Source organism: Anser anser (genome assembly GCF_964211835.1).
Source record: "Anser anser genome assembly, chromosome: 1".
Lineage (NCBI taxonomy): Eukaryota > Metazoa > Chordata > Aves > Anseriformes > Anatidae > Anser > Anser anser.
This window is the reverse complement of record NC_139720.1, coordinates 23,937,741-23,957,442: the sequence shown is the minus strand read 5'-3', so window position 1 is coordinate 23,957,442 and position 19,702 is coordinate 23,937,741. Positions and strand designations below refer to the sequence as shown.

The 19,702-nt window shown below is 42.4% G+C and overlaps 3 protein-coding genes across 4 annotated transcripts in view; 1 reads left to right on the top strand and 2 right to left on the bottom strand.

Annotated features, from left to right (window-relative positions):
• The window catches only part of WASL (WASP like actin nucleation promoting factor), a 49,802-nt gene extending 46,120 nt beyond the window's left edge, over nt 1-3,682 (bottom strand). The window contains exon 1 of one of the 2 annotated variants that reach the window (XM_083820264.1): nt 3,190-3,682. In XM_083820264.1, coding sequence (XP_083676390.1) covers nt 3,190-3,309 — 120 coding nt within the window. In that variant the 5' untranslated portion in view covers nt 3,310-3,682. The remainder of the gene's footprint in view (nt 1-3,189) is intronic. The other variant, XM_083820265.1, reaches the window with a different exon arrangement.
• Nucleotides 1-19,702, bottom strand: part of POT1 (protection of telomeres 1) — a 629,477-nt gene that overhangs the window by 29,225 nt on the left and 580,550 nt on the right. The gene's annotated exons all lie outside the window — the stretch shown is intronic.
• On the top strand, nt 3,191-12,511 carry LOC310892470 (uncharacterized protein). The gene is made up of 4 exons (XM_083820267.1): nt 3,191-4,940; nt 6,404-7,854; nt 8,688-9,354; nt 10,889-12,511. The coding sequence occupies exon 1, from the start codon at nt 3,433-3,435 to the stop codon at nt 3,817-3,819; it is 387 nt and encodes a 128-aa protein (XP_083676393.1). The 5' UTR covers nt 3,191-3,432; the 3' UTR covers nt 3,820-4,940; nt 6,404-7,854; nt 8,688-9,354; nt 10,889-12,511.

Below are 19,702 nucleotides of genomic sequence, written 5' to 3'. Positions count from 1 at the left end.
AAGATATGTTTGAATACACTTATTTTTACATTGTAATAAAAACTAGTTATTGAAAGACTTCTACGGATGGTGGGTTTTATACCTGACAGGTAACAAGTGTCACATCTGAATGAAAGCCAGTTAAATGCTTTTCATATATCTGTGCAACCAAGCAAGTCCTGAAGGGCTATGTGCTGGATACCTACTGTAAGTAGTTCTACATCTGGATCCAAGTTTTAACTCAATTCACTGTAGCTGCAGCTTTAGCTATGAGCCAATGGCTTGTTTTTTTGCCCTGACAAATTAAACTTTCAAAGATATTTTGATTGCTTATAGATTCAGACAAGTATTTTACAGCTCAGCAAGTTAAAAAAAATCAGGAGTCAAAAATCAGTACAACTGTCTACTAGGCAATGAGATCCCCAAAGTATCAGTAGTTCTCCATAAAATGATATCGGCCCCAGCAACACAAACAGAATTATGGCTCTTCACCACTTCCATCACTCCCAAGTAATTTCTGTGTTTATCAGCCATAATGACTTAAAATGCCATTGAAATTATGTCAATGCTGAAGATCAGAGGTTGCGAGTACTCGATCAATATTAAGCTACTTAATTTCCATAGAACAAAAATTGGCTAGTGGAATCCCCTGTTATTTCAGTGTAGCTGCCTTGTAAACAAATGCGCAGTCACAGGAAAGACTGCTGAAATAAATCAGCTCTGCGGTGCCAGACGCTTTCTTAACCAAGACCCTCAGGACTGATACCAGCACTATGCCCTCCGCAAGAGCACTACAAGTTATTACTACAAAAAGAGTACCTAGGTTTGCAGTTGAATATTTCACCAGTTCCTTTTGCATTCGCTTCCCTAGTCACGTAAAAAGAAGGTTAGGTAAAACCTAACCTGACGTGATGTTGACATGGCAGGCACACATCACATCCAGCAGCAAACCCATGCCCTAACCTGGCAGAAAGGCCACCTGTAGCAGTCAGCTCAACTTGTATGAAAGCCAGCTTGCAGCACCCCGTGAAACTTGCAAGATTTTCCTTTCCTAAAAAGCATCGTTTATTGCCTGAAGTATCACCAATGAATAATTCAAATGTGGATATTAAGAGATCAAATATCACGCATATTACAGCAAAAGGGCATTCACCAGCACAGCGTGCTGCCACTGAGTTACAGTTGAGCCAGAAGGTCAATAGTTTCGGGCACACCATCAGGCTCTGACGAGCATTTTGGACCCAAATCAGACAGCTGAGGTAGTTACCATCCATCCCCAGATGCCTGCTCCACTCCTCATGGAGGCTGCTGTCCCTGAGACAGAGATGTTTAATCTGTTCAGGAATTAGTTTCCAAACTGCCACCGTTTTTGGCTCAGCCTAAAAATTCATATTTAGTGTCTCTAGAACTCTGACAGTCTTCTGGACTTGAGCACTCAATTATACGGCAGAGACCCTCCACTACAGTCAGACAAGCCTAAGCTTAGCCTGGAGATCATATAGGGCAGGGGGAAAAGGGGAAGGGAATGGGCCACAATTGGGAAATCCTCAACTGGAAAGTCATCCAAAATTCAGCGTAAGCCACAAGAATGCATGATTTCAAAAAAACATGAAGAAGTGAGTTATGTCTACAAAGCTATGAACCTGCCACAGATCACATCACCCAGATACTACAGAGATATTTACCTCCAAAGTCTGCCTTACATGTTATTTATGCAGAGAAGTTGAGAACTTGAGTAGGTGAGTGTTACAGCCGAGCGTAACAAAGTGTTCACTTGGCAAGAAAAATCTGAATTGAAGGAAAACAAATTTAAACACACAAATTCATCCACTATTTTTTAATTTGGAAAAGTTTTACTTTTATTTTTTTTTGCCAAAGAGCTAAACATGTGAAACGCGTGCCTGAAAATATTTCAATGAAAAATTTCTTACAAATGTATTACTTCACATAGAAAGGTCTCCTCTTTACATGTTTTGTAATCACACCTTCCGACCAATTTTAACCTAATCGCTGTGACAGCATCTCCAATTTAACTCACCCCAACGTAAATATCACGTACTTCCTGTTCGGTCACTACATCTCACACTTCCCTCGCAAGAGACGGGCTGATCAACAATACCGTTTCAAAGTCCAGAGGTATGTGGAAGCACTGCGATCGCACCGATACCCCGCTCCGAGCCACAACTTAAAGCCCATAAAACATTCCCCATGGCACCGCAGCGAGAGGCGAGCTGCCTGACAGCAGCACTCTCGTGCCGGGCACAAAGCATCACAGGACGCCAGGTACCCCTTTGAAATGGCTTCCAAGTGGTCGTTTGGACAAGAGGGGCAGGTTTTGTTTAATTTTTTCAGACATACAGTGGTTTGTTTTTCTCAAAGCACTGTATTTTTTTTAAAAAGACAACTGACTTTTGAAGCTATCAAGTGGCTGCCTTATGTTAAAAAATAGATTAATGGAGATTTACATTAGTATACAAGAAGGTATTTGAAAATGAAGAACTTGAAAACTGACTTTTGAAGCTGTCAAGTGGCTGTTGTTTGCTAAATACAGATGAGCAGTTTTACACTAACATACGAGAAGATATTCTGAAGATGAAGAACTTAAAAGCTGACTTCTGAAGCTATGTGGGGGTGTTTTCTTTTTAAATACGGATAAATATAAGTTTAAAATAAACATACGAGGAGGTATTCTGAAAATGAGGAACCTAAACGCTGACTTTTGAAGCTATCAAGTGGCTTTTTTTTTTTTTTAAACACAGATGGGTACAGCTTTACGTTAACATACAAGAAGGTACTCTGAAAACGAAGAACTTACTGATACACTCGGGAACACCTTTGCTACACGGCTTGTCCTTCTAACCAGCGTCCTGCCCGCCCCTCCGGGCAGCTCTGTGCTCTCCCCCAAGCAGACCCTGGAGGATGCCGCGCCGGGGCCCCCCCAGCCCAGCCGAGGCAGGCCTAGCACCGACCCGGGCCTTGCCGCGGCTCCTCCCGGCCTGGCGGGGCGGCCAAACTTCCCCAGCCGGCTCTGCCCGCTTCCCTCCCGGGGGCAGCGGCCGAGCCCCCCGGCCCGCTCCGTCCCCCCCCCCCCCGCCCCGAGCTCCGGGGCCACCCGCACCGCCCGGGCACGGTGGGCACCGGGCAGGGGGAGCCGCCGGCACCATCCCCCCCCCCCCCCCCCCCCCGGTCCCCTCCGGGGCCGGGACTCACCACGCATTTCTTGCCGAGGAAGCCGAAGAGGCTGTCGTTCTCCTGCGGGGTGAGCAGCAGGGAGCCCACGTTGGTGACCCGCCGCGGCTGCGGGGGCTGCTGCTGCGGGGCGCCGCTCATGGCCGGGGCCGGCCCGGCGGCGCTGCCCTCCCTCGCCGCCCTGCAACCGCTGGCGCTCTCGGCCCCTTCCTCCTCCTCCTCCTCCTCCTCGTCCTCGTCCAGCCGCCGCCTCACGGCAGCCGCATGGCGGAGCCTCCCGCTGGGGGCCGGGGGGACGGAGGGAGGGAGGGCGGCGGGCAGCCCGGCCGATGGCCGCCCGCCCCGGGCGCCGGGCTAAACTTCCAACTTCGGCCCGGCTCCGGCGGCCGCACGATCCAACATGGCAGCGGGGGCGGGCGAGACCACGGCAGGCGGAGGGGAGGCCGGCGAGAGACGGAGCGAGAGCGCCGCCGCCTTTTCCCTTCTTCCTTCCCTCCCTTTCCCTTCCGCTCCCGCCCCGTCGCGGCCTCGCCTCGCCAAGGGCCTCTCCCCGGCGCCCTCCCCCTAAATACCTGCCGGGAGGAGGAGGAGGAGGAGGAGGAGGAGGAAAGACGAGGAGAAGAGGAAGGAGCGGGCACAGCGCTTTTATAAGCGGGGCTTAGCGCCGCCGGTGCCGGGGTGGGGGCAGGCAGAGCGCGGCTGGAGCCCGGCACCGAGCTCCTGTCAGGTTTTTAAGTCAAAAGCCATTCAATGAGTAACTCCAGAACCCTTTTTTGACCTTTTCTCTTTGAAAGAAGAACGTTTCCTTGAATAATTTCACCGTGCAAATTACCGAGTGGATGGTGTTATTCTGCGTTGCGTAGGGTGGGCGGTTTATGCGGTGCAGAAGCAGTTCCCTCGGCACGGTCACCCAGGCAGGGAGCAGCGGGTGTCAGAGCCGGTACCCTGCCTGGCACAGCCTTCTACAGCTGGAGGTGAAATAACTAAAAATTGTAGTGGGTATTTTGAGCTCTCTGAGGGGCCAGCTGCAGAGGACACCTCCTATATACAGTCAGTACACTTTGTCAGCCGGATTTCCCATCCCCGATGCTTCTCTCCACATGACAGTAGCAGAGATGGAGGCCGAAGGCCTTTCGGAGCTTGGAGATCCTTGGCACAGCTGCCGTATGCTCAGTCTGACTTCCAGCTGCACAGAAGAAATACTTGTGAAGACAAAGGTGAAAAAGAGATGGCTAGGTGAGCACCTTCCTAGTCTTCTCGGTGTTTTTAAGTGGCGTATATGTCAGCTTCACCTCCTCTGATCAATTCATTGCCCATCTGGAAGATGCTAAAGCAATTCCCCCGTGATGTTTTACTTTGTATTAAAGGGAAGAACCGATGAAGCACAGGAGGAAAGGAGCTAGGGAAGCGCAGGAGGAAAATCTGTGAACACAAATCTTACATGAAGCTGTGCTGAGTTCTCTTCCTATCTTCCAAAAGATTGGGCAGGAACAGATGGCGACCCCTTCTGCTCTGCTTACAGGCCCTTTTCACTGTACTTAAAAGAGCCTGTAGCTGTGTCCGAAAACATACGGAAGACAGAACATAGTGGGAAATCCTGAACTCTCAGCATAAAAAGAACTTAGAATACATGCGTACAGGACTCCTCAGTGTGCAGATCTCACAGAAGTGGCTTGGGTCTTTGCTATAAAGGAACAGCAAACAGTAGGAACCAGTTCTTTCAAAGTATTTTTCAGCAGTCATAGGTACTTCAGCTTTCATTCCTTTCTTGTGTAAGTATGTGCATATTTTAGTGGAAGGGGAAATATTTTAGCTAAAGAATATTGGCAGCATTCCGTTTGTTGAAAATGTATGTAAAGAGATAAAACACATGGAAGCACTTTACAAGGCACTTCTTTTTTCTTTCTTTCCTTTTTTCACAATTATTTTGCAGCCAGAGCCTGTTTCAAGGAAATTTCGTACGTGTCTTGGTGGTCATAGTGTAAATAGCTAAAAATATAATACACCTTTCACAGGTAAATGCTGAAACTTTCCTCACTTCTCTGATTTGTTATGTTCATTGCTTTTTTTCCCCCGCTTATTTCTGTTAACTTTTACTGTTTGTTCCTTACTGTATGGATCCTTCCATTCAAACAGTTCTGGGTGATACTTCTTGCTTCACACTGTTCCTCTCAGACCAGCTGGCTGGTAGCTATTCTTAAGGGCCTTTTAACCTTCAGGCTCTATTGTTAGGATTTTGTATGCTTTTTTAATAGGGGTAGACAGGAAAGGGAAGAAAAAAGGGCTATTTTCAGATCTTGTGTTTCATTAATAATGCAAAAGCTGTTTCTGTTTTTGTATCATGGCAAAGCAGTGAGTCCTGAAGTGAAATGGAAATATCAGTATCTGCTGATGAGTACAAGGGACCCAAAGAAAAATAGATTTTTGCCTTTGGTGTTTACATTTGCAGTAATTTCAGCTGAGCTGCCATTCCTGCATAAAACATCCAGTCTCGAGCAAAATTCTGCTAAGCAAAGCCACCAACCAGAACTACCTGTCTATATTTTGAAGAAATCACATTGTTCTTTCTGACCTCTGTTAGGGAAATTGCTGTCATTTTTTATCCTAAGCTTTCCTCTGAATGTCTGTAAGTACTGTAGTAGGAAGCTTCGAGCTGTGTTGTCCACTCCTGATGCCAATAAACTGTGGGAAGCTGCTATTCATTTGCATTTATTCCATTTATTTAAGATACCAGCTCATAAGGCCAAGGTACTGGAGTACATCATAAGTGACATTCTTATGTCAGTATAAGCACCTGTAATGATTTTAAAGTGTTATATTATAAATGTGTATTTAATAAACAGATTTTATTATCCTTGTCAGACTTAACTTTGACAGAAATTATGTGTCTCTGAAGTTCATCTTTAAATGGGGACCTCTGTTTTTCTCAGTATTTTTTTTGCCAGCTGCAAATTGAATTCCATAACTAGGCTGAAGTTACACACTTTGAGTTTCAGAGTTTAAATATTCACCCAATTTCAGAAATAGCATTCTGCAATTGAAAATAAAGTAAAAAGCCGAGCAAGACTTTCTACTTAAAGTTGATTTTTCTAGAGCTACGAATCAGAGTATATTTCAAAGTTTTTTTGAAGTTCTGAATTTTCTCAATGCAAGAAGTTAGTTTTCCAAGGATTTTTGTTATTATTATTTTTTAAATAGCAGCACTGTGTTTCTCAAATCTTGATTTTTGTCCCAGTACTGAATTTAGGTCATACAGCGCTGTTGTCTTATTATCCTATCCATAAGGTGAGGAGACAGCTCATTACACCGAAGAACAAGCAGGCTTAAAGGGGAATGCAGATCTCAACAGAAAAAATCTCCAACCTTCCTTCTTCGATCTCATAATCAATGGCAAGTGGAACAGCATGGTACAAGTGCAAACACCGCTGCAGCAACCACAAAAGCATGGCTGGGGGAGATCAAAGTTGTGAATGTATGATTCGTGTCACCACACTGAAGGGGTATGTCAACAGGGCAGCAGAAGAACGGACAAAAAGAAGGAAAGGCTCGTTTCCCTCAACACCCTTTTTGGTTGGGCCTGTAGAAAACACCAGTTCATTTACTACAAAACCGCTTGCGGTAACCAAAAAAGAGGAACTCTCATTGTGGTTGAAAATGGTTTTTGAGCTGTGAAGATACAAGTTCTCTTTTTTTTAAGTAAACCGCATCGTTTTTCTCTGCATAGATCTCATTTAAGAGAACCGGGTATAAATCATTGCTGAACCAACGACAAATAGCATATTAACTATTTTACTCGCAAGTTCATTCACTTCTACTCCCCGTGTACCAAACTTTTAAAAGTTTAGGAATCGCAGACTTCTGTGGAGGTAACTGAATCATCTGTTAAGTTACAGCTCAGTTCGGGTTCAGTTGCTGTGTTTCCTTTCTCACAGAGATTTTGTATGATCTGTTTTAGGCAGATAACAGTCTGGAATAAAGAGGATCTGGAATCTGTGGTGTTTTTTGTTTTTTTTTTTTCCTCTATATTGTATTTATATCCTATAATTTTCAGACACAGAAGGACATGAAGTAGCCACAGATGTTGCAAAGTAGACAATTAATTAGTAAAGCCTCTACTGACTCCTTATGAATATGGAACTGTAGTGTCAGTAGGAAGAATCCTCTCCCTTTGTGGGCTGGCTGGCAGAAGAGCGTCCTCGCTGCTAGAGTGAGCAGACTGAAGCCTGAGAACCAATGCAGTAGGACAATAAGTTCTTTCATTTCTTGCACGAATGCTGTCTTGGGTGCCAGCTAGAACTTTTTCTTTCCCTGTAGTGCCTGTTACTCGTCTTTGTTTGCTGTATCTTCTCTAGCCCTTGTTTTCAGGCTCAGACTGTTTACTTGAGAATGAAGGAATGCAATTTGCGCCCTTCTGTTTTGCTCAGCAGAGGATAACATTGATTTTGCTTTGGATGTAGAATTGTATTTTGAATATATTGATATAAGATACTGATGTGTTTTTTTTGTTTTGTTCTGTTTTTAACTTTGAAATCAGTTATAGGATTCTCTTCACAGGCTCCTCTACAATTCTTTAAAGGCCTGAAGCGTTGGACTGTATAACTCTCCTTTCTAGGACTGTGTGGAAGAGAGACCAAACTGGAATGTGAGGCATCTTCTCTCTCGTCTTAATACTTCTTTATTATGCAAGTATGTTGATCATTGTCTGCAGTAACAGTGGAACAATTCTGTAGCTGCTCTGCAAATTAGAAGAAAACGTTTTCTTTCCCCAGTCCAGCTATCATCATAGCTCATCTTCAAAATTGTATACCACAGGGTTTGTTGAAACACTCTTTTTATTCTTCTTGCCTGGCTTATACCTTAGTGTGATTCCTGAGTTTTACACCCAGCAATAAACATGAGCGGAGTATATAAGTTGATTTTGATTTACCTGCAGGTATTAAAAGGAACTTTCACTCCTTCCTCCAAGTTTCCTGACAGCTTTTAAATTCAGTGTAATGAAATCTCCCTCCAGCCATTAATCAGCCACCATAAAGCTCAAGGACTTCACTGGCTAAAAAAAAAAAAAAAAAAAAAAAGAAAAACATTCTTTCTTTACTGTGATCTGCTAATACGTTGTTATAGCACATTGCTTTAGCAAACAGAAGTCTCTGGCTTTGAAACATCAGCTCTTGTTTGCAGCGACTGCCCCCCACCCTGATCAGCATGCTTGTGGCCAGGAAGCCTGATCCTTACTGAGCTGAGGGTAGTGCAAGGCAAGTGCATGCGAAATCCACCCTTTTTACTGGCAGAGCTAAGGATGATGTTCGTATCTGCACTCTGAGAGCTAGCCTGAGATCAGTCATCTGCTCCCAATAGCAGGAGATGAGCAACTCCCAGTGAGCAACTGGCAAATACGTAATGCAGCTCAGCAACAATTGCAACTCGGATCCTGGTGGATGGCTTAATAACTTCTCTGCAGTTTTTCTTTCCCTCTTCCTCTCTTTCTCCCCTGCCCCCCCCCCCCCCCCCCCCCCCCCCAGTCCAGCGCTGAACAGCCTTAAGGAATAGGCACCAACTGCACTTTGGTTCCTGTTGGGGTTGTGCTGGGACTCGCTCGACCAGATCCTTGCTGCAGCTCCGGGGCGTGCCACTTGTTCTGCTGCTGCCCTCCCGTAGGGTCAAAGAGCCACATCCCATCAGAGGTCAGCCTTCATCTGGCAGATGTTTTCAGACCCAGGGCTTCGCTGTTGCTTCAGACTGTCTCTGGCATGATAGTGCTTCTTTAATTGTCTTGCTTCTGTGTGGTTTTGATAGTTGATAATTAAAAAAAAAAAAGGGGGGGCAGACTTTATGCATCAGCATTCCTGAAGGCTTGTTGCTCCACCTCATAAAGCAAGATTGAGAACGTGCGTATCTTGATCAGCCTGATTTTTGTGTTCAGGATTATTTATATCTGCTTCAGGCCAACTAGAGCCACTGGCATGGTGACCTATATTGTTTTTATAGGAAAAAGAGAATATGCTTAACAAATACAGAACCCTAACAGACAGATGAGTAAAATGAAATGGAACACATAGCAAACTCGTGAGAAGACGGATGAAAACCATCAGATTGTTTTTCAAAACTGTATGTGGAATTGACTACTGCTCGTGTGTATAATGCATCAACAAGGCAATCTGCAGCCTGTCTAGTTGTTTCACCGCAGAGGCAAGTCTAAAAATAAATCTTAATTTTTGAATCCATCCTAGTAAGTAAAGATAAATTTCTGTAAGACCTTAGGAATATCTAGAATTTAGCACAGACAGCCAAGTTATTCTAATTGGTATTTTCCTGGCTACCCTATTATTACATTCAATTAAGGACTCTTCCCATGGTATGTTAAGGTGGCACAAATAAATGGTATCAGTGCGTCATGTGGATATCTACCACTTTATTCATGCTTGTCAACAAAGTCACGCTCCTCGCAAAGAACCAGAAGAAGTTGCTGATTTCTTCTATGAGAACTAATCTAGTTGTTGTTTTTCTTTTAGTTAGTATTTAGTCAAAATACTGCCGTATGTGCAGCACAGTAGTGCCTGAAGCCCTGCCCTGGTTTGGTGCCTCGGTACCTTGTAAATATGTACAAGAACCCAGCAGCTCCTGTCCAGGGAGGAGACATTAAACTTGGAGCAGCACATCCGCATCCTGCCTCTTAAAACTAATCATCATTGCATAAATATTGACTCTGTAGGTTACAACCTGAAGTAGAGACATTTATTTAAGTTTCTCTAATCCATTTCCTTTCTATGCTTGTTTGCAATATTGGAGGATGTGTGTACCACTTTTTTTGAAGGTACCAGAGTACTTCCAGCCCGCCATCAAATTTGATAAAAAATATGTATCTCAGCTTCAGACCTACCTATTTTTCAGCTGGTAGGATATTTTTGTGCATTTTAAGAGGGCTAGAACTGAGTTTATTTAAACTCATAACTGTAGACTTTGTTTTCAGTGTTTGCTGTAACTGCATACATGCAGTGCTGACCAGCTTTGTCCAGTTAGTTTTTTTGGCCTTGAATTTTCTCATATCTATTTAAAAATGAAAACAAATATCTTCACTTAAAATACTTTCACAATAATTGCAATAAGATGGGTAGCAGTTTGAGGACTCGAAACCTACAGCACAGTTAATAAGGCTTTCTGGGAAAATACTTGCTACTGCTGGAGCAGCTCTTTCACAGAGGTCATGGCGTGGAGCCAGGGGAGGTTGGTAGACGGCTAGGCAACCAGGAAAGAACAAGTTTGTCAGCATGTACAGCTGATTACTGTGAGAATAATTTTCCATAAGCATAGTCTGCACGGTGTTTGCTTAAGAGGGGTTTAATTTTTCACTAAACTCCCTAGCAGCTAAGTCGTTTTAAACTGTGGCAGAAAGTCATTTGTTCAAATCAGATGAAATAAGGGGCAGTATGGTTTTTAATAATATCACGTTGCAGTAGGATGAGGTAGGATATTTCAATATTTATAGGCAATATGGGATCATTCCTGTAATGATACATGATGACAATTATTTTGGTTAGGGAAGTGTTTTGATTTCTATTAGCTACAGTGATCATTTCTAAAATGTCTCAAAACTAGAAAATGTGAGAAATGTTACCCTTAGTGTGAGAAGATACAGCCTTTAGTCACTACATTCTCCTGCTTGTGAATGCCATCTCGATTGCCAGCATATGATCATAGGAAATAAATATATTTTCTTTTCTAGGTTCATGGTTACAACTGCAGCATAACTCAGATGGGTCGGTTTTATGGTGCTCTGTCACCCAAAATGTCTAACCAGGTATAACTGAACCGCACTTCAAACGTCTGAAGCAGATGTAGGTGCATACAGCTGCTGCACTGTGTCCGTATTTCTTTCTCTGGCTATCTCCGTGTCCAAGGTCAAGACTGAAAGAGAGCATTACACAGATAGCTGTCATATGGAGACTTCCTTTCCGCTGAACTAATCCCTTGTTAGCGGTGTGGCTAAGGTATGGTATAAAGCAGATTGACTGGAATAAATGCGTGAACTCTAAACTTTAAAAGGAGAAGACAAAATCAATCCGTATTTACACTGAAAACTGTTTTTGACAGAATAATAACCCACTCAGTTTTTAGTATTGTTCCTGAATATACAGACTGTTTGCCAAAGTCCCTATAATCATGTGTGTTTTACTTCAGAAGTGCTGCAATCCATAACCTGCAGCCTGCTTAATTTTGCAACATGAGCTGTCTTTATCCATTATTTATTGTCTTTGAATACGAGGAGGATCAGAACATCAGACAGAAGGAACACGGTGGCTTTGAGGATGAGTCACAGGAGCAAGATGAAATTCAGTAGGAAAAAGTGCTGTGGTTAAGTGTCTCAGCTGAGAACAACTGAGCGTGGTGGGGAGCTGCCATGGCAATGTAGCCTTAGGAAGCTGAATGCAAGTCCTGGGGCTTTGGGGAGAGAGATTCCTGCTAAAGCCAGGGAGCTGTTAGTACCATTATAATGGCCTAATGCACCTGGAAATATTGTGTATGGAATTAATAATTAAATTGGAAATAATGTGTATGATTCTGTCTGCCTGTTTGCAAGCAGGTGACTTTGGATTGGAAGCACTTCAGAAGAAAAATGCTTAGGAGAACAGGGAAGAGAAGATGAGGTATCATGGCAAAACAAAACAAAAAACAGAAGACCTGAGAAAAGATATAGCTGTTTAAACATGGCGTCCTTCCTGATTGTTGAATATATATAATTTCTGTTGAAGACATATAATTTCTGGGGCTACATGTAATTTCTAAACAATCCACAATGCTTGCACCCTGGTATATCAGATCATAATAGAATTTATGAGAAATACATCATGTTATACATGATACAATATGAATTCTTAAAAGGGCAACATTGGTTCAAGAAAAGTGTTTAGAAATTATTAATAAACATATTTAGACAGAAATTCACACATTCCTAATCATGAGGATAGTCTGTAGCATTCCTCCAGCAAGATTACGAGGGGACAATAAAAATCAAACTCTTTTTAAGCTGGAGCTTGAGATATTTATCAAAGGGATTCTATAAAGTGTTGCTTTTAACACCAAAGGACAGTAGTCAATGATTCAGAAATTCACTTTATTTTTTCTGTTCATATTTGTTCTTCGTGCATCTAAAAAGTAATGTAAAACCAGTCACTGTTACAGAAGGAATTCAGAATCCTCTGTCTTAAATTGCATAAAAATAATAAATGATTTGGGGTCTGGTGGACAGCAATAGCTTTTAAACAAGTCTGTCAAATCTTGATTTAAGTCTTGTTTAGTCTGCAGTGGTAAAATTGCTCTGAATAGAAAATACATGATAAAATATGTCTAACAGGTCCTGTCAGAAAGTTGTTTCATTCTATTTAGCACTTTCCAGTAATAGGTAGTCTCTACCCCATTTCATAAAAAGTAACAAAAGTGTTGCAGCCAGAATTGAAGCCTGGTTAGCTTAAAACAAAAAAAGTTTATAGCCTCTCTTTACAGTGTTCTGCTCACACTCTGCACCTACGAGTCGGTGGTTAAATGAAGCCTCTCTGAGAGGAAGTTTCCATTCTGAGTCATAAGCGTTGGATTGACAGCCTTTATAGAAACCTAAACGTAATCCTATTAAACAATATGCTTCTATAATTGCTGAAGGATAAATTTCTTCTACTGGATGCGGGGGCAGTAAGCTGCAGTATCTCAGAGGACAGCTTGTAGAGAATCTGTGTAGCTGTGCAAATGGTATAAGGCTGGGAATTGCCGGGCTAGGACACCTCCAGCATCTCATCAGAGAGTTGGGATATCTAATGGTACAGAACCCACCAGTCAGCAGCAATTATTGAAGAGGTGTTTGCCCGCAGGAATAGAGCAACAGCTACATAAATTAAAAAATGGTGGGTGTTGTTATTGTTGTTGTTGTTTTGTTGGTTTTTTTTTTCAATATCCCATTAGAGCAGGATATTTTTCTTGCAAGCTTCATTTGAATCTAGCATATCAGTAAAATGCAAATAACTATCACAGTACCTCTCGGTGTATATTATAAACATACAAAAGTTAGAAAAGTCATTTCCTCTAAATTTACTTTGTGGATTCCTCAGAATTTGCTGTATCTCCTGTAGCTGAATTCAGCTTTATTCTGCATTCGCTCTCATGTAACTGCAGAGTTTGGCCACAGGCTTTACCCTTATAATCTCTGGCTAACTTATAAGTGAAAACGGTAAATGTACTAAAATGATTTAAAGAAATGCAGACACCTCTCTTGTCACAGGAAAATAGGATACATGTAGGGGAAATTAATTTTTTCAATGTTAGAAATAATAGTTTGGCAAACATAAAGGCCAGTCAACCCACTCAGGATGCTGGGCATACAGACAGGAGAAAACTAAGGGAGATCACCGATGATGTTGTAATGATGCAAAGGAAGAATGCTGAAAAAAAGGAAATGTGAAGATGTTGGACAGGTTTGTGGAACAGCAGAGAACGAGGCACCAGCCGTCTGGGACTGCATGAGGTTCCTGCTCTGGTTATGTCCCAGCACTCACAAATCCCAGTGCTTGTTCACGCTCCTGTGCAGATGCTGCTGGGTTCGTGGTGAAGTAACTGGACCAAGCCCTCCTCGGTGGTGGGCAATTCTCAGTGTAGCTCTCAAAGCACACAGAGATGCGAGCACCAAACGCCCCTCACAGCGTAACCCCTTCTGCCCAGGGCTGGTTGTGCGCAAGATGCTCTGCAAGTCCTTTCTTGTTTTCACCCTTCCACTATCACAACCTCTAGATTGCTTCAGATACGGCACTATTGTTGGCTTCCTGGGAAAGGGCATCTCAAGGTGATGGCAAGCAGGACGTGTGGACACAAACCCTGTGGTGCTAGGAGTGGTGCTTGTCAGGAGAGGAGAGCAAAAAGCGAAATGAGCAGTGGCCCTGCTGCTATTAGCAAATACTGCTGTCAGAATTTGCTAATGTCAATAGTTACTGATATCTGATTACTTACTGATATCTGATTACTTACTGATACTGACATTAGCAATAATTTTGTTCAGTCTCCATTTCTACAAGTTATTCCCTCTTGGCTGGTTTAGAGCAACACTTGCTGTGGGTTGTCGGCTGGTCTAACTTTCCTTTCTCCCTCAGAGGCACAGCCACTAACAAAAGTTCAAAGTTTCTGTTTTGCTGTACTCCTTGTGCACTGGATGAAACCGAATAACTAAAATTATGCCAAAAGTTATAACAACAAACAAACAAAACCCAGTAAACAATCTACAAAATTGAATTGTATTTCAACACATGCCTCTGAGCAAGCACTCAGAGATTTAAAATATTTGGAAACAGAATCATGGGCGGTTAGCCCATGTAGACCATAAAGTTAATCGGCCGTAATATCCTCTCTAGAGATTAGCAGTACTTCCACACCAGGAGGTAACCCCCCCTTCCCTGGTAAAAGTGGCACTTTATGAATCTGTAACACGTCAGTACATCGTGTCTTGTGGTAGCGCACAATCTGGCGAGCAGCGTTCGCATTTACAATTGGTTTCATTACAATTGCCATGTATTACTGCATAGATGGGAGCACTTGTGTGCGTATATATCTCTGTGTATTAGCACATATAAATCATCGCTAGTTTCTCTTGTCCTACACTGATATTCCAACAGGGATGCATCCTGGCCATGTGATTAAAGCAAAACTCTCACCAGGGAAGAATCATTTCATCATTTGCCTTCAACAGTTTTGAAGAGTATCATTTGTCTTTGGCCTTTCAAATGCATGTTATACAGGAGCTTTTGCACCAGCTAAGACTACAGCAGAACTTTTAATGGGGCTGTTCTGTCTGGATGCAGCCTTATTGCCAAGAGCCTGAGGACAGACAGGAGTCCCAAGGAGGTATAGCTTTTTCTTAAAAACTTTGGATAGCTCTGCTTTCTCACATGGATTTTTGAAGTCATTACTCGTCATCCCAGATAAGTTGAATCCAAAATCACATAGAAAAAAACCTCCTGCTCTCAAAGTGCTGATGTGTTTGACAGTTTTGTAAGAAGCTGACATGTAAATGTTAAACTCTTCCTATGTTAAACATTTACAATTAATTAAATAGCTCTATAGAGGGTGCAAGTTGAATTTAGTAGAGCTATGAAAATTGAAATGCACTGAGAACCTGACCGGTTCACCAGTAAGCAGTCTTATCTGCAGTGATATCTTCAAATGCTATTTTTACTAAAGAAAGGTGTGGGAATGATCTTGGATGCCCAAACAGCTGTTATGGGCCGGTGCCCAATGCATGTTTATTCTCTTTACCACAATTTTCAGCCACTGCCTGTTTTAAGATTCAAAATCCTAAACTGTTTCACCAAAAACATTTTTGATACAATACTGAAAAGACCCCGTCCATATTGAACTGAACGGCAGTCAATGAAAGTATAAAGTCCTGATTAGAAATAGCAAGATTTAAAAATATATGATTTTTGAATGGATAAATTCCAAATTCTCTTGCTTTGGTGGTGTCTTATATTATTATCCGAATGTTAAATAAATCTTTTTTGATTGATAATTCTTGATGACGATAAATCTGGATAAATCCTTTGACTTTTTCCTTTTCACAACAATAAATTTACTTACAGTGTTTCTAATGCTCCCTGGGGTGCCACAAGAGCAGCTTCCACTCCCAGTGTTGTTTTCAACCCAGAAACATGGCAGGAGATGAAAAGCTGGGCGCACCTGAATGAGCCAAACTGTGTCTCACATCAAAAAAGGTTCAGTTCAAGAACTGTCCAAAGGGTCAACCAGATTCTTGCTTTACCTAAGGCAGTATTTCCATAATGATTTTGGTCTATTCAAATGCTTCCTACAAATGCAGAGCCAGAGAGCTTAGGCAAACTCCTAAATTTGCCAAGAGCTTTGTGTTGGAGAAGGGATTGTCTTCTTTCCTTAAACCCTGGACGTTTAACTTCTAGACAGTGTGTCTGAACCAAATTACCTCTATATTGTGTTTCTGTAACTTTTCAGTTTTCTTATGGATGTTCTTTCACAAGATACTGGTGTCTTTCCACATTGGGTGAATAATTGGGCTGCTTTACAGTACACACTTTTAATCCATCTTGCTTAATCTCTAGAAATTTACAGGTAGCTAATTACTGCTTTGCTAAGTAACATTTTGGAGAAGCATTTGCCTTCACAACTTTTTATGTATTTATATTTTTGGTAGATCTCTTTATATTATTATGATGCCATAATTTTACAACGTACATCTATTCGGCGCACCGGAACAACACGTCTCCAGAGAAGATCATGGGAAGAAGATCTTAAATAGGATGCATCCCATCTGGAATCCCTGTAGATATCTCCTGAGTCAGCAGTTCTGAAATGGAGATCTTAATCTCCTTGAGGATGAGGCACAGCATAAAACCAGATGGATACGGGGACATCCCTAGCAGTTTAACAACCAAGAATGGGCTTGGAGGGGCGAAGTTGGAAACACGAGGACACTGTCACTTTTCCCATGTGAGTTTTGGGCACCAGAAAGCTCTCAGCCGCTGTCCTGTGTCACACCAGGAAGGGTGGGCAAGGCCTGCTCCACCTCTTCATCTCACCACAGCAGATCTCCACACCTTGAAGATGTAGGGGACCTGCTGGACAGCAAAACCATCCAGCCATCCCATTTTATGCCTGTGTTTCTTGGAGTGGCTAGTCCTGGGACAGGGTCAGAGAGAAGAGCAGTTTCCAGAGGGCACTGAAAAATTCAGCCTTCTGTTCCGCAATGAGGACACTGTCTCTGAGCTGTCCTTGCAAGGGACAATCCCATTTTTTTTGCATGAGTCTGATTTTGTCTGATTTTGGAATGCTGTTGTGCTAGGTCTTGCTTTACAGCCCGGCTCATATTCTGGCACTTTAGTTTGGGAAAATAGCTGCAGCTAACAACAAACATCCTAAGGTAACTTGTATTTCAGTGATTAAAAAGAGCAATTATTGTTACTTCGCACACTGTTAATGACAGTTTGTACATGTACTTACCAATGGCAAGAAGGTCTGCAAACACCTCTGAATGACAAAAGAGTGCTATAATACATAGTTTCTCTCATAGGTTCACCACAAAGGATCATGCCAACCTCTTGATGCAGCGTGTGCAGCCCTATTTCAATGGGTCTTAATGCAGTTTTGATCTTTAGAGCTTGTTCTTGAAATCCGTATTTAAAATAGGCTGTATTAAGTCATTTGTAGTGCTGAATTAAATACCATCCACAGGGCTCAAAAAACCTTGATAATGTCGCTTATATTAGGCACCAGGGGGTGGGATTCATTTGACTGCGTGCAAATCGCTCCAGGAGCTATCTACATCTATGTTAATCACATCATGTTCTCTTTATAACCAAAGAAGAGAAATAAGCACTTTATGAGTGTGAGTCAGCTGATCTATTTCAGATATTTGGTTTACCATGTGTTGACCTGCACTCTAAAAGCAACTATTTCTCCCCAGTGACTTCAAAAGGACCTTTGGTGACCAGTTCAGGTATAAACACTTATACTGGTGAGAGGTCAACCCCACTGAGGTGACTGACTGTAATTATGGGCATTCCTTTAAATAAATTAGCCCAAACACTACACATCTTACTCTTAGCCCTACAGCTATTTGTGTATTAAACCCAAACATATAGCCTGTAATGCTCTATCATCAACAACACTCCTGGTCTTCTCTCTTTTTTTTTTTTTTCTTCTCCACAGTAAGTTGCTGACAAGTCTGACCTGTTCTTTAAAACCAGAAGAAATGAAGGTATTTAGGAGAAGAAATGGACTGAGAAAATGAGAATGCAGCATGGCTGGAGCTGTACCCACACTGGGCTTGTCCTGCCTCAGGTCTGACCTGTAATTCCCACCTGCAGAGTCTGTCTGGTCATTTCCAGGCGGACATAACACAAGGGCCAGGCTCTTCCCTGAAGGCATTGGTTCTAACCACAGTCCCAATCCACAGAAGACCACATAGTGCACCAGGTCTTGATGTTCTCAGAGTTTAGACACTGTGCTCAGTTGTTAAAACCAACCAAAAATCTCTCTATGTGGACTTGAACGATTTCGAGTCACTTCTGGGAGTAAGACATTGCCCATGTACATGTAGATATATTTTATTGATAGATGTATTTTAGCTTTTTAAAAACATTTATTGAGTTTTATTTCTGGGAAGTCTGGGACTGACCTCAAAATGGATTTTAAAAAATCATTCACAGACATTAGCTGGTGTCTCAGAAATCTGTGTAGCAGTGAGTTATCAAAATGTGATGCACTTGTTGCATAAGGGAGCAGGGCTCTGCTCTACTGTCTTCTGAAACAGTCATTATTTTTTGGACTCAAGAGGCTACTCTGCAGGACTATGAGAACTAAAAAAAAAAAAAAAGAGAAAAGTAAAAAAAAAAAAAAACAACCATAAAACAGAACTAACTTTACTAAAGAACACTTTCGTTTTGACCCACAAGATGGTGCCACTTCCTCAATTTAAAGTGAATTTTTCCTTTGAAAACTGTATTAAAAAATTACACTTATGAAATTAATCCCCACGAAAAGAATGAGAAGCGCAGAAACCCTACTAGTGTCTTTAAAATAGGGTTTCAGTGGGATGTAAATGAAATATGGTCCTTGCACTGGCCCTCTGCACAAGTTTCGTCCTGCACGATTTCAGGGATCTGCCTGCTAATCTGGGTGACAGAAATAACCTTTTAGTGCATATTGTCCCTGCTGCTAGTTCTTCAGAGTCACACAGCTTGGTCTGAGTGGGTTTTCGTTCCTTTCGGTGCACCATAAAAATAAAAATTTACCAAATTCGAACGCGTTATGTCTAAGGAAATGTACTGAAGATGGACAATCTGCACAGATCCAAGAGCACGATGTGAAAAGAATGGGGTTGCCAACGTGTGGCTGAGAACAAATCTGAGAGCCTTCGTTGCTGGGGATGATTAATTGGGTGGAAAGCTACCAGCTTTCCTTTAGGTTGCTGTCAGATTTGTCAAGCTGGAAATTGAAAAGAAAAGAAAAAACTCTTTTTTCTTTTAAAGCAAATGCATAAAAGCAGAACGCTCACGATATCATTTATATATAGCCATTTCAGAAGATCTTTTGGGATGACGACTGCTGCTTATTATTATTTTCACGTCATTAAAGGTGAAAACCTGAAAGCTTAAGAAACCTATGTACGATTTTGTACAAAATCTCATCTGTAAAAATATCTCCCAGTCAAATACCCAAGGGGTAGGAGATGGCAAATGAGGCAGCCCCTTGGCAGCTTTGCGTCTCCATCCTTTGCTTGCCCCGCTCTGGTGCCTCTGGACACCCTCCCGTCCACACTGCAGTGGCTCCTGCCTGCCTCCGCTCTGCTTCCCCTGTCACTCGTTTTGTAGCTGTTTCCTCTGTGGGGCACCCAAAGAAGTGCAGGGGAGCAAAATAGCATGGAGAGGCTCCCTGCATTTAGTTGGGGTTTAAATACCCCCAAAATAGTGCCTAATTGGCAAACATTGCAAAAAGTAGACTGTGTGCATCACTCCCACTCCAACATGTGATAAGC

Coding starts and splice junctions, on each gene's coding strand:
- LOC310892470 (XM_083820267.1), top strand. CDS start 3,433: ATGGCGGAGCCTCCCGCTGGGGGCCGGGGGGACGGAGGGAGGGAGGGC.